The 12,502-nt window shown below is 47.4% G+C and overlaps 1 protein-coding gene across 2 annotated transcripts in view; it reads right to left on the minus strand.

Annotated features, from left to right (window-relative positions):
- Positions 1–5,452: 5,452 nt before the first annotated feature.
- Positions 5,453–12,502, minus strand: part of WT1 (WT1 transcription factor) — a 42,216-nt gene continuing 35,166 nt past the window's right edge. Inside the window, exons 6-9 of one of the 2 annotated variants that reach the window (XM_035012304.1) lie at positions 12,285–12,435; positions 8,747–8,836; positions 8,050–8,142; positions 5,453–5,574 (exon numbers count right to left, since the gene is read on the minus strand). In XM_035012304.1, coding sequence (XP_034868195.1) covers positions 5,453–5,574; positions 8,050–8,142; positions 8,747–8,836; positions 12,285–12,435 — 456 coding nt within the window. The remainder of the gene's footprint in view (positions 5,575–8,049; positions 8,143–8,746; positions 8,837–12,284; positions 12,436–12,502) is intronic. The other variant, XM_035012303.1, reaches the window with a different exon arrangement.

A 12,502-nucleotide genomic window follows, 5' to 3' on the forward strand; every position in this document is an offset into this window, starting at 1 on the left:
GGTAAAGAGTCAAGAGTCGGGTGAGAATCTCAACTCTGCCATATACAAGCCGGATGACCCTGTGGGCCGTACTGCTTGGAACCTGTTTCTTCATCTGTAAAATGGGAATATTCTCAATAGGACGCCTGGCACCAGTCCACACGCAAAGGTCCAATAAACGGCCCCCGTTCTGATCACTTGCGCGTTCGCACTTGAGCAGCTCCGACATGGGAGAGCCCTGGGTGTGTGTTCACAGTGCTGGCGTCGGTTCACGTGGGGGTCAGGCCCTGTCAGACAGAAGCCCCCTCTTCCTGTCAGACCTCCCCGACATCCACACTTCATCCCTCATCCGACTCATCTTTCTTCCCAGAGTTGTCTGTCTCCCTCTTTCCTTCCCTCCTTCCTCTTTCTCCCAGAGTCCAGCTGCCTCCTCAGTGGCCCTCAGAACCCTTGCCGTGTCAGGCAATCCTTCTTACCCGGTGTCAACATCCCCAGTGCTCCTGGGACGCTGTGAGGGGAAAGGCTGCTTGTTTCAACCAACCCACCCTGTGCATTTATCTCAGCCCCATCTCCCCCGGACCGGCCTTCAATCCTCCCCTGCTCCATAAAAATATCTTGTTATCTCTTCAACTCACATGTGCTGATTTGGTCTGCCTTTGCTGCTTACATCTGCAAACTCTCTGTCTGAGGCTTCCACTCAGACCCGGCTGGTTTCCAGTCTGGGCCTAAAGGCACTGACTCTCCAGAGTCCTGGGTCTTGAGGAGTTTGTTCTCATCTGTCTCCGAAAACCAACCTCATTCAGGACTTGAGTACACATGGCTGTCTGCTGGCTGGGCTGGAAACCCACCAGCCCCTTCCTCTGCTGTCTGGCTCTCTCATTCCTTCTCTAGGCCAGTTCAAGAACTAACGGAATCAGGATTTTGCAGGAAAAACGGAGAAAAGCCCGGCACCCTCCCCTAAAGCAGCTACTTTCTCAGCGCAAGAAACCAGACCAGGTGCAAGGGCGCCTGGGTGGCTCAGTTGGTTAAGAAACCAGACCAGGTGCGATCTTCATCATCATGATCATTTAAATTTACTTATTACGCGTTGCGCAGATTTCAATCACTTGATACCTAACACCGTCATTAGAAGCAAAGACCTAAATGAAAAGGGCCAACACCTTCATATTTTCTTAGGGATTTGTCTTCCTTCCTGTGGAAGCTTGCCTTCCCTTACTGTCTTAGGCATTTACCTGTGAGAAATTCAGAGCCAGCTGTGAGGCTCTGAAGAAAAATGCCCCCAGTCAAGAACCACTGTTCTTCTCACATACACACACACCTCTCTCTGACACACCTGTTCATCCAAGACCGGAAGAGCAAACACCGGGCAAGGAGGACAGGCCTCTGGAAGCCACTGCCCTTGCCCGTTGGTACCCAAGGCGCTAAGCAAGTGGTTCCTGGTAGGAGCAGGACATGGGCTGCTGGCTCACAGGGAGTAAGTTCGCTCGAAAACCACAGAGTTCCAGGTTGTGGGTGTCGGGGAGGTCGAGGCCTGCTGTGGCAATGTGGACCAAGGACGGTACAAGGGCTGGATACACAGCACACACCCAGGGAGGCCTCCCTGCTTGGGGCGAGTCACCAGCAGAGGATGGGGAGACTGGGTTGGAAAACAAACCTCCTCATGGATGGATTCACCGGGGCTAACACGTGCAGCATGCATGTCCTCACCCACAGCTCCAGGGGCCACCGCAGCACAGCCACGGGCCATGTCCCCTGGCTGCTCTCTCTCGGCTACACAGGCTCAGCGTGGCCTGTCTAGAGCAAATCTCATCGGTCGCCTTTCAGCAAGTATTTATTGAGCCCACTCTCCAGGTCCTTGCTATGGAAAGGGTGGCTCACGGCCCAGCTTGTGAGAAATGCAGACTCTCAGACCCTGCCCCAGAACGTCCAAATCTGAGCATGCCCCTTAGCGATTCCTCGGGTGATGCATATGGTCACTGAAGGTTGAGAAGGCCTTTCTATAAGTAACTCAGGAAAGGGAGAGACCTGCTCCTCTCTAGCAGCTCACAGTCTGGCTGGGAAGATATTCTGATCTGAAACAATGGAGCAGAGTGCGAGTCTACACCATCAAGCATGATGCAGTGGATACAGAACACCAAAACCAAGTCCTGCCTCAACTTCCTCCTTTGTAAAGGGGCAATAATACTTGCCCTGTCGACCTTACAGATTGTCCTAGATGGGAAAGCGCTACACCCACCGAGGTTACTCTTTAAGGTTATGTACTTAGAATGTTACACAAGGTCACACATGAGGGGGCTACGGATGACTGGAACAGTCTGCGAAGATCCCAGCAAAGGAGAAGGGGGCTTTCAAAGACATTGAACCATATACTGAACTAGACACCATAGTAAAGCAAGAGGGAAAAACGCACATTTTGACACGTGCACCAAACAGAGCCCCTTGCTGGAGCGGCAGAGAACTCCCACTGACCAACTTTCACCCTGACAATCGACTGATGCGCCGTTCCGTGGGTCTCAGAAGCACACACTCACTGCCACCCAGAGCTCCACAAAAGACACAGAGCAAGCAGATGTCATCTCTGTACGGATGCTGGCAAGAGCCCTATTGCTGCAAACCTCACCTCTGGTTGGGGGTATATGAAAATGGCTTTGTCATTTTGCAGAGCTGACTGATGAAGATGGCTGGACACTGCTAGGGGACGTCCGAGGGGCGGAGCTAAAGGAAATTAGCAGGTGAGTTCTTGGGTAATTGGTTTCCTAGGTAATGCTTATTAAGCCTTTGCTGCGTCCTAGATCTCTCTTTTCTTCTTTCTTTTCTCTTTTCTTTTCTTTTCTTTCCCTTCCCTTCCTTTCCCTCTCTCTCTCTTTCTTTCTTTCTCAAATTTAATCTTTACAATAATCCTATCTAGCCGGGGAATCTTTTGCTCCTACCTTACAGAAGAAACTAGCGATTTAGGATTTGAATCCAGGTTGGTCGGTTTACCAAAGCCCATAACCTTAACTGTTGCCCGCTAAACCGCTAAGGTTGTGTGAGAATCTCTGGTCTTCCTCCTGTAGTTGAGACAATGTGGCTTTGCTTTTGTTGTAAAACCTGGCTCGCTCTGACTTGCTGACGTTGGCCATGCTTGTCCTGAGCTTCTCCAGAGAAATGCTGTCTTCTGGCAGGAAAAGATAAAACTGGCTGATACAAATGAGTCACCATACTAGCTATAATTAACAGTGATGCAAGAGCCAGATGCAAACGAAGAGGGGCCCCAGGACCTGACTTTTAGGCGGCCCAAACTCTGAGCTGCTGAAGAGGGTCTCTGTGGCTGAGCTGCTGTCTGCTCTGGATACATTGTAAGTGAAGAAAGGAAACCTGGACCCATGCGCACTCCAAGCTACTGGAGCTGAGAGGGGCGGTACCAAATCAATCTCCTTATTTACAGCTGAGAGACCACCGTACACCAGAACCAGAAAGAGAGTTCACGGTTTATACATAATGTAGACCTTTGCTTTTAGACTCTGCTGCCCTGGAAAGTCTAAGCCCTTTCAACCTGCTGAGCTGATTTATAGCAACTACAGTTGGCAACTCAGTTGTGCTAGGTGTTCAGCCTATGGCCTCCTGCCTGCAGTATGTACCAGCGAACTTTCCAGAAAAGACCAGTCATCATTAGCATCCCTATTCTCATTTGCTGACCTGGAATAACAAGTGATACAAGGATAGCCTGATTAAAATAAACCCTCGAGGGCGCCTGGGTGGCTCAGTTGGTTAAGCGACTGCCTTCAGCTCAGGTCATGATCCCAGGGTCCTGGGATCGAGTCCCGCATCGGGCTCCCTGCTTCTCCCTCTCCCACTCCCCCTGCTTGTGTTCCCTCTCTCGCTGTGTCTCTCTCTGTCAAATAAATAAATAAAAAATCTTTAAAAAATAAAAAAATAAAAAATAAAAAAAAATAAACCCTCGAACGCGCTTCCCACCAAGCCATCCACGGACCCATCAGACCACAACATGAGCACTACCACTTTACGATGCTGGCTGTTTCCAGGAAGGGTAATTGCCTTCTGAGGTTTGTCAGAAAGAAACAGAGAGAGTAGTCAGGACATGGATAGACTACACTAGTGATCACTGATGTCCGGTAGCATCTTCTTACCTGTTTTAAGACAGTCTCAACTGTTCTTAAGGTTTGAACACAATGCAGCTGATACAATCTTGCCACTTTCCTTTTGAATAGACTTTAATTGAGAGTGAAGTGAAAAATGCAGGTTACATTTTAGTGTTATCATTGATACGTTGTAAGATCAACACCAAAACAGTGATGCATCTAACATTTATACATTTCCTAAGTTTAGCTGTCAAAGAGCAAATCATTATCAGATATATATATTTACACAGTAATTTCAAGCAACAGTAAATAATAAACACCCTCCTTTAAGCACACACGTGCACGCACACACACACACACACACACTCAACCACCTTTAAACCATGGATTTCCTCACACTAGTAAGTCTCATTCTGTCACATACGCTGGTAGACTCAAAGTTACTTAACAACAGTCTTATCAGTGGAGATCCTGGACCAGCCCAATTTTCTTCTAGAATCACTTTAATTTTTACAACCTGAAGCCACATACCCATCATGGTCTGTACACTCTAAGGACACCCCAGATGGTAAAAGTGAATCCGACTTCCTTTGTGTGAGGAGATATGTACATCTCTGAAGATGCATGCGACTACAACTCAAAAAAGTCGAAAATAAACAAAACCCAAATCTCAGATCTCCAAGCACAGTTTCTCAACAGCACTGTGCTAATGTTAACATAATTAGTTGAACGGGAAGGTTCTTTGAGATTTTTCTACAGAGGTACTGGTTAGTTCTGATTCTTTCTTCAGCTGCTCGAAACACACACGTTTTTTTAAGGTGCCTGGTAGCATTACATCCTGCCTTCCAGGTTCGCCGGCTGCCTAACCTCCGGGATGTCGGACGGGACTCAGCCCCAGTGCCTTGCTCTCTGATTTATTTCTGGCTGTTAGTAAATGGAAACCATGGCAAAGTTTACATTAGCAGACACATACACATGCCCTGGCCTATAAATATTCTATGATGGAAAATGGTACAATGACTCCATTCCTAGTGAGAACGAGTGTAAAAGGAGAAGAAGAGGGGGCGGGGGGACATTATCAACAGTGGCTTTTCTTCCGGTGGGAAATCCAGACCAAGTGGCGGAGATGGGATTTTAACTAACTGGACATTGTCAGCCACTTCTCCAGGGCCTCTGAGTCAACCAAAAGCAAGCCAAGCAAGCCCCACGCCTCCGGGCAAACCTGGTAGGATCCAGCAGTACAGACATCTTGTCTCGGGAGCTGGATGAAGAAGACCACCTGCCATTTCCTTCTCAGAGAGGTGAGGGAGGAGGAATTTTAAAGTCGGATTTGCAAGGAGTTCACACACTGTCCTGCCTGGGACACAGATGTGTCCCCCGGTCGGACCCCCTCAGAGCGCCAGCTGGAGTTTGGTCATGTTTCTCTGGTGCATGTTGTGATGGCGGACTAATTCGTCTGAGCGCGCAAACTTTTTCTGACAACTGGGCCACCGACAGCTGAAGGGCTTTTCACCTGTTGACACAATTACCGGTCAGAGACGCTTGCGGCAGAGAGACTGGGCACAAGTTCAGCTATCCAATGCCCCAGTTAAATCATCCCAAGGCACCCACTCCCAGTTCCCTCTAGTTCTTCCCCTAGGCTAACAAATCGGGCCCATTCCATGAAATGGCAGCACCTCTGCGTTCTTCAGGATTAAACTACTATAAAAAGTATGAAATATTATTAAGTCAGAGGCCTGGGGAAATGGCAGGGAAGGAATGAGTCTAGTTAATCAAAGTGTCTGGGCAATTTGTATGTAATCGAGGGGAAAACATTTATTTCACCCTTTGCTGTTAGACCGTTTTGTGAATTGCATGAATGTTTCCCCTGCACTGTCTTCCCAGGGAACTGAGCTTCACTGGGCCGCAGGGGCTCAGGATCATCACCCTGGATATTACTGATTGATTACCCTCCTGTAGTAGAGCGTGACCATAGCTTTAACATCTCTGCCTGTGGAGATATTCTGGATGGGCTGGGTATTTTAAAATAAGTCACTGATACCAGTTTGCAGGACATTTGCTTCTTTTACCTCAAAGTGTTACTCAGAGCATAATCCCCGTTCGAGTTGAGGCATGATTTTAAGATTTTTTTTTTCTTTTTTGGTTTTAAGATTTTTAACGAGCCTGCCAAAAGATCGAGACCACTCCATCCAAGGAGCTCTCAGAAGTTCCTTCCAAGCCTCATTCTGGACAGGGAGGATAATCAGCATTTATGAAATGCCTAATATATGCCCAGCCGTGTGCTGGGCATCATCTACATACATTATTTCATGTATTCCCTACAACAGCCCTGTAAGACAAGCATTAGTATCCCCACTCTGGAGATGAGGCTAGACCACTAGTGAGGGCAGACCCAAGCAGGACTTAAATCCAGGTCTGTCTATTCCAAAGCCCACGCCCTTGGCCGTACCCCACCTCCCAGGCCTGGCCCTTACGGAGATCGAGCTGTGGCTTAATCCGAAGTAAGAATGCCACGGGAGCCAACGTCTGTTCCACCGGGGAGATCTTCCTAGGGTATCACTGGTCCCACTTTGCCTCCTCTGAGAACTACTGGTTGGGACACACAGGGAGGAATGTCCCAGGGGAGGCGCTGTCCCAGGGTCAGAACTGGGGGCTGATCAAATATAGGGTAAAACAGTCTGCCAGTGACATGGGCCATTTTGCGCATATACAGATACGCATAGGGTTGGAGGAGGAGGGGGGCAGGATAAAAGGGACGATAACTTTCTCACCAAATTATGAGCTCAGGACTAAGGAAAAGAAGAAACACGAGAGGCACCTGAGTAGAGCAGAAGAGATGCCCACCCCACCAACTCTGGGGCACGGGTACCTTGACCCTGTCTATAAATGGCAGCCTATTCGGGCTGAGAATCTGCAGCTGCATGGGGGCTCATGACCTCGTATTTTCCCTCACCTCCCACTCACTGTTCCTCTGCTCTTCCTGATCTGGCTCCTGGCCGTCCACCCCAACCTCCAGCCATGCTGTCAAAGATCATCTTCCAATGGACAAAGCCCAACCCTTTCTCTTGTTGGTCTTCACTCTCCTCAGTCTCTCAATGGCACTCAGCTTTGCTGACCTTGGCTCTCTTCCTGATTCCTATCCTCCCTGGGCTGTGAGATGAACCTACGCTCTTTCACCAAGAAAGAAGGCTGTAGGACAGGGTAGGCTGGGAGCAGAAGGAATTGGGTTTGCTTCTTACTAGCTTTGGGACTGTAGACAAGTCATTTCATCACTACGTGCCTCCGTTTCCTCATCTGAAAAATGGGGATAAAACATGCCTACGTTCTTCTTCTTACAAGGAAGGATGTTGCAAAGATACAGCGAGATAACCCTAAGCCTTGGCCCTCCTTCCAAAGCTAGAAAATACACAACAAAGGTGGTGCTATTTTCGTTATGAATCACACAAGCTTGCGGAAAAGCAAAAACTTTCAGCAACCCGTGAATAAATGTCCTGTTCCCCTCTCTATACTAGTACAAAGGAAATAATATCCATAGGCTGATATGAGTCTGGCAGAAACCATGTCTGCTCCTGGGACATTAACTTTTAGCCCAGCAAGGATTCAGGTCTCTGAAAATAGTGTCATGAAATGTGAGCTCTCCGAAGAATAAATATTTGGCTTGCGAGAATTTCTGCTGTTTGTAAAGTTGATGATCCAATCAAACTGAGTGACACAGTATAATGTAGCAAACTGGTAACAGTGGGGACCTAGCTCATCTCCTCCCTTCCTTCTGGCCACGCAGTAAAAGAGTGTTCTTTTCATATCTCCCTTCTGCTCTGTGGTCCCCACCCCATCCCTTCTGAAACAATGTTATTAGTTAAAGACAGCCATGCACAGTTCTCAGAACTTCTACACTCGTCTTTTCCAATCTCTCACATCACAAACAACTTCATTCAACAGTATTTTTTAAAAAATAATGAAAAATAAATGTGAAGAAAAGTTTACGCACTTGTTTTACCTGTATGAGTCCTGGTGTGGGTCTTCAGGTGGTCAGACCGGGAGAACTTTCGCTGACAAGTTTTACACTGGAATGGTTTCACACCTAAATGGACAGAGAAGGTCTAGCCGCAGCCCTAACAATGTGGGAGCATAATGAGGCCCCCGGGGCCAGCTTCCTGGAGGTGGCCAGACGAGCCAGGCATTTCCAGCCCCCTGGTGATGATGTCTGCCTCTCCCTCAGATGTCCCCCATGCCCCAGGCCTGGCACAGACCACCTGATTCTGCAGAGTAATCCCAGATGATCTGCTTCTGTCTGGGGAACAACTATTCCTTAACCACAAACGTCCAGCTTTCCACCAGAGTCTCGGCTGTGTCCAAGACTGAAAAAGTGAATCACACTCTACAAATTGGATCATGCTCTCCACCACCCTGGTCTTCACCGCTACTCAGTGTATCATCAACACATGGCTACTGGGATCCCACTGTTCTGTGGTTTGCAGGAGAAATGTGGGATGTTTCCTTGTCTTTTTTTTCTTCAGAAAAGGAAAATCTCCAGGGGCGGGGGGGGGGGGGGGAACACGATGATTGGGAAAAGCTAAGCAAATGGCTAACCCTCTCACATCCACATTCAACAACAAAGAAAATCACAAAATCAACTGCAACCCAAGAGAACATAACTGCCAGCAATGAGAAGTGAGCCTACAAACCTGTGTGTCTTCTTTGGTGTCTTTTGAGCTGGTCTGAACGAGAAAACCTTCGTTCACAGTCCTTGAAGTCACACTGGTATGGTTTCTCACCTTGGGGAAGACACATATGCCGTTTGAAAATGCTGCTGGAAATGGGGATCGCATGAAAGGCAACCTCTCCCCCTGGGACTGAGGGATCCCAAAATGCCTAAGGCACGCCGGTAGACCTTGTTAGCATGCTGCTATGTGAGGTTCAAGGCCCTCCTACACACAGGCTCTTGACAGTGAGTGTAGAATGGGGGACTGGTTGTATGAGGATGGTCCCTAACCTCTGAGTTATAAGTGGAGGAGAGCTCAGGTTCTGAAGCTGGACACAAGGGTCACACCCAGCTCTACAACATAAAGCTCTGGGTGACGTGCCATTTCCGTATTGAGAAAGGGGGCCTATAATCTCACAAATTCAAAGGATTTATGAACAGACTGAAGCAGGCCATCCACATAAAGGGCTTCTTCGCCCAGTGCCAAGCCCAGAGGCATGCTCCAAAAATACTGGTGGAGAATCTTCAGATAAATCATAAGCCAAAGAAGTCTTAACTCTTCAACTGAGCTGGAGGCAGAATTCTGCGATGGATAGGCCTTGGAGCTGACCCCATGTAATAAGTGTTTTATGTTTTATGGCCTGAAGGTTCGGTGTTCTCTACTACTGACTTCTCATTTCTGGATCAAGCCTGAACAGCTCCATGGTTGTGAGACACTCAAGTGAAACCAGGAACCAAAGTATTAAGAAAGGTGTCGGTATTCCTTTATCCGAGAGAAGTCAGTAGTGGGATTACACAACCTCCTGCCTCAGAAGGGAGAAGCCCCGCCCTGTCCTTGCTAGAGGAAGTTCAGCCAAACACTGCGAACGAAGCTCCATGAGTGCACTGAGCGACCTTGGGCCTTCCCAACTTCTTATGAAAATTCTGAGTCACCAGTATTCTGGGATAGAGAGGAAGCCATCCCGGGACCAGTTGTTCTTTCTGTTGCAGGGCATTCCCTCGTTGTCTTTCCGGCCTCATAACCTCCTCTGTTCCCCTGATTAATCTGTATTCCCGCTATACCAGAGCTCACCATTCCCAAAATCTGCCTTGCACTTCGCTCACACCAAATGCCCTTTGTCCCTATCTCCACATTCATTCCTCCCCATCAAAAAGTCGACTGTACGTCCCTCATCAATGCTGCCTGCTTCCTCAGCAATACTTCCTGGAAATTTCATGTTCAGATCGAAAGCCCTTCTCTTCCTCAGTACAGAATGTATTACAGAACATCTAACGTGGTAGGCTGTGTCCAGAGCTACCTGCCTCCAGGGGCTGGAAAATCCTGAGGGCAGGAGCCTTTCCTTCACTTTGTATTTATATCTAGCCCAGTGCCTTATACTTAAACAGCCCTACTCAGTCGCATTTCTTTTCCCTGCCTTTCTGCCTCTGCTCCTTCTTTCCTTCCTCTACCGCACCCTACCGACCCTTTGATGGTTAGCCCAAGCGCTTCCTCCTTCTGGGATGACTTTAGCTCAAATCAGCAACTCTTCTCAGCTCCTCCAGCCTCTGGTTTAGTACACTGTCATATACTCTCTTAACCCCTCTTCATTTGTGTGTATCCTAGCTCCAAAACAGACCATCAACTCTTTGAGAAGGGGGTTTGTGACTTGGAGTTAAAAGCCATGAGCATGGGTCCTGCTTCCACTATATCCTACCCACCTGATAACCGGTCAGTGTGTGGGGATTAAATGAAATAATCCATGTAGAGAGTCTGGCACATAAAAAATATTTAATATAAAAGTACTTAATATAATAGTCGTACTATTGTCATACGTAGATAAGAAAAGATGGCATTCTTTCAAGAAAAGCGCTGCAGGACTGTTAAATACCAGGCCACTCTCCTTGTCCTCCACAAAGAAGAGCTTCTTAAAGCCTCCGGTGGGTCTGGGGGTCATGGCTACCTTGCCCACAGCTTCCACTTCACACAGACATCTCCCCCTCACTTCTTGCTAAGTGTCTCTTCCCCAGTCAAGGTTTCTACAACCATATTGCCTTCAGCGTATTCCCTTGCATTTCTCCAGCCACAATTTTACTTTATCGTTTTTCTTTATAACCTTCACAGATACTTTTCAAACGATCCCATTTGGAGAAACATGTAAAAATATACCAGGCCCTTAGTTCTCTCATCTTTAGCCTCAGAGCATGAGGTCTACTGAGTGCAAACTCAGGTTTGTTCCAGAACTCCAAACACAACAACTTAGCAAAGTCCAACGATCTGAAGAGATGTGAATGCAGCTCACTCTCTTCCTCAACTTCCCCAAAGCAAAATAAGCAGTCATAACAAAATAGTAAGGGTAATTGTAACAATGAAACTGTCTTTCCAGTTACAGGGGAAAAAAACAAACAAACCACCAGCCCCCCTGTAGGAAAGCCTGTATTTCCCACTGCTTCCCTGCCGTGGAGACCCAACCACACTCCCGTCCAGTGCCCACAGGCCAAGAGCAAACATTTGTGAAATGGCTGTTCATACTCAAGGTGGCCAACAACCGACGAGGCCAATTCTCTTTCCCAGGGGAAGGTAGATCCCTTGACCTGTGGAAAAATCCAATTTTCCTTGACACATCATCAAAAATCTCTTTTTTTTTTTAAGATTGAAAACAAAAATTAAACCTACGAATCCATTTTCCCATTCCTATCTGGTTGGGTATTACTAACTCACACAGCTCAGTTCTTCTTTGGACCATCTCTCCTTAAGTCTTATTGACCTTGCCCATCAATCTCTCAAAACTATCTGATTACCAAATTCCCAGAATAGGTCCTCTCTCTTCAGAGATGCTAATAGTATTCTGATAGTTACACTATTGTTTATTCAGTCCTATTAACATAAGGTACTATACTAGGTGCTTCATATCTAATGCCTTGCATTTAATTTGATTTAAAAGTTAATCTAGCCTTGGGGCACCTGGGTGCTTCTGTCAGTTATGCATCTGACTCTTTAATTCCAGCTCAGGTCATGGTCTCAGGTCATGAGGTCAAGCCCCACATTGGGCTCCACACTCAGCGTGGAGTTGGCTTGAGATTGTCTCTCCCTCTGCCTCTGCCCCTCCCCTGCTTGTTCTCTCTCTTTCTCAAAAAAAAAAGTGAATCTAGTCTTAACACTGGAATAAGATATGCGTTACCAACTCCATTTTCCATGAGACAAAATGAAGTTCAAAGACAGGTTAAGTAACTGCTCAAGGTCTCACCACTTGGTTGTGAAGCCAGAATTCAAACATAAGTTAAGTCTCTTTAGTTTGGTGGAATTCTTTTTCCACCACTCTGCTCTGCCCTCCTGAAGACAGTTTATTGAATTCTTTATTAAAGGATGGACAGTCAGGATGCAAAATGCCCCTGCAGCCTTTTTTTTTTTTCAAAGCATTGCCTACTATCAATCCAAGAAATTTCCTGTGTCCTTAGCAGTGGGACCAGGCAGGAACAGGAGCTCTTGAACTACCCTTGCCCATAGGCCACGGGAAACAAGGCTAGACAGGGGACACACTTACCAGTGTGCTTCCGGCTATGCATCTGTAAGTGTGACAGCTTAAAATATCTCTTATTGCAGCCCGGGTAAGCACACATGAAGGGGCGTTTCTCACTGGTCTCAGATGCTGACCGGACAAGAGTCGGGGCAACTCCGGGCACACGTCGCACATCCTACGAGCAGAGTGTAAGAGAAATGGAGGCTTTAAGCCACATGTGAACATTCATGTCAGTCCTGAGG

Source organism: Mirounga leonina, unplaced genomic scaffold, assembly GCF_011800145.1.
Source record: "Mirounga leonina isolate KUSES-001 unplaced genomic scaffold, KU_Mleo_1.0 Mir_166, whole genome shotgun sequence".
Classification (NCBI taxonomy): Eukaryota; Metazoa; Chordata; class Mammalia; order Carnivora; family Phocidae; genus Mirounga; species Mirounga leonina.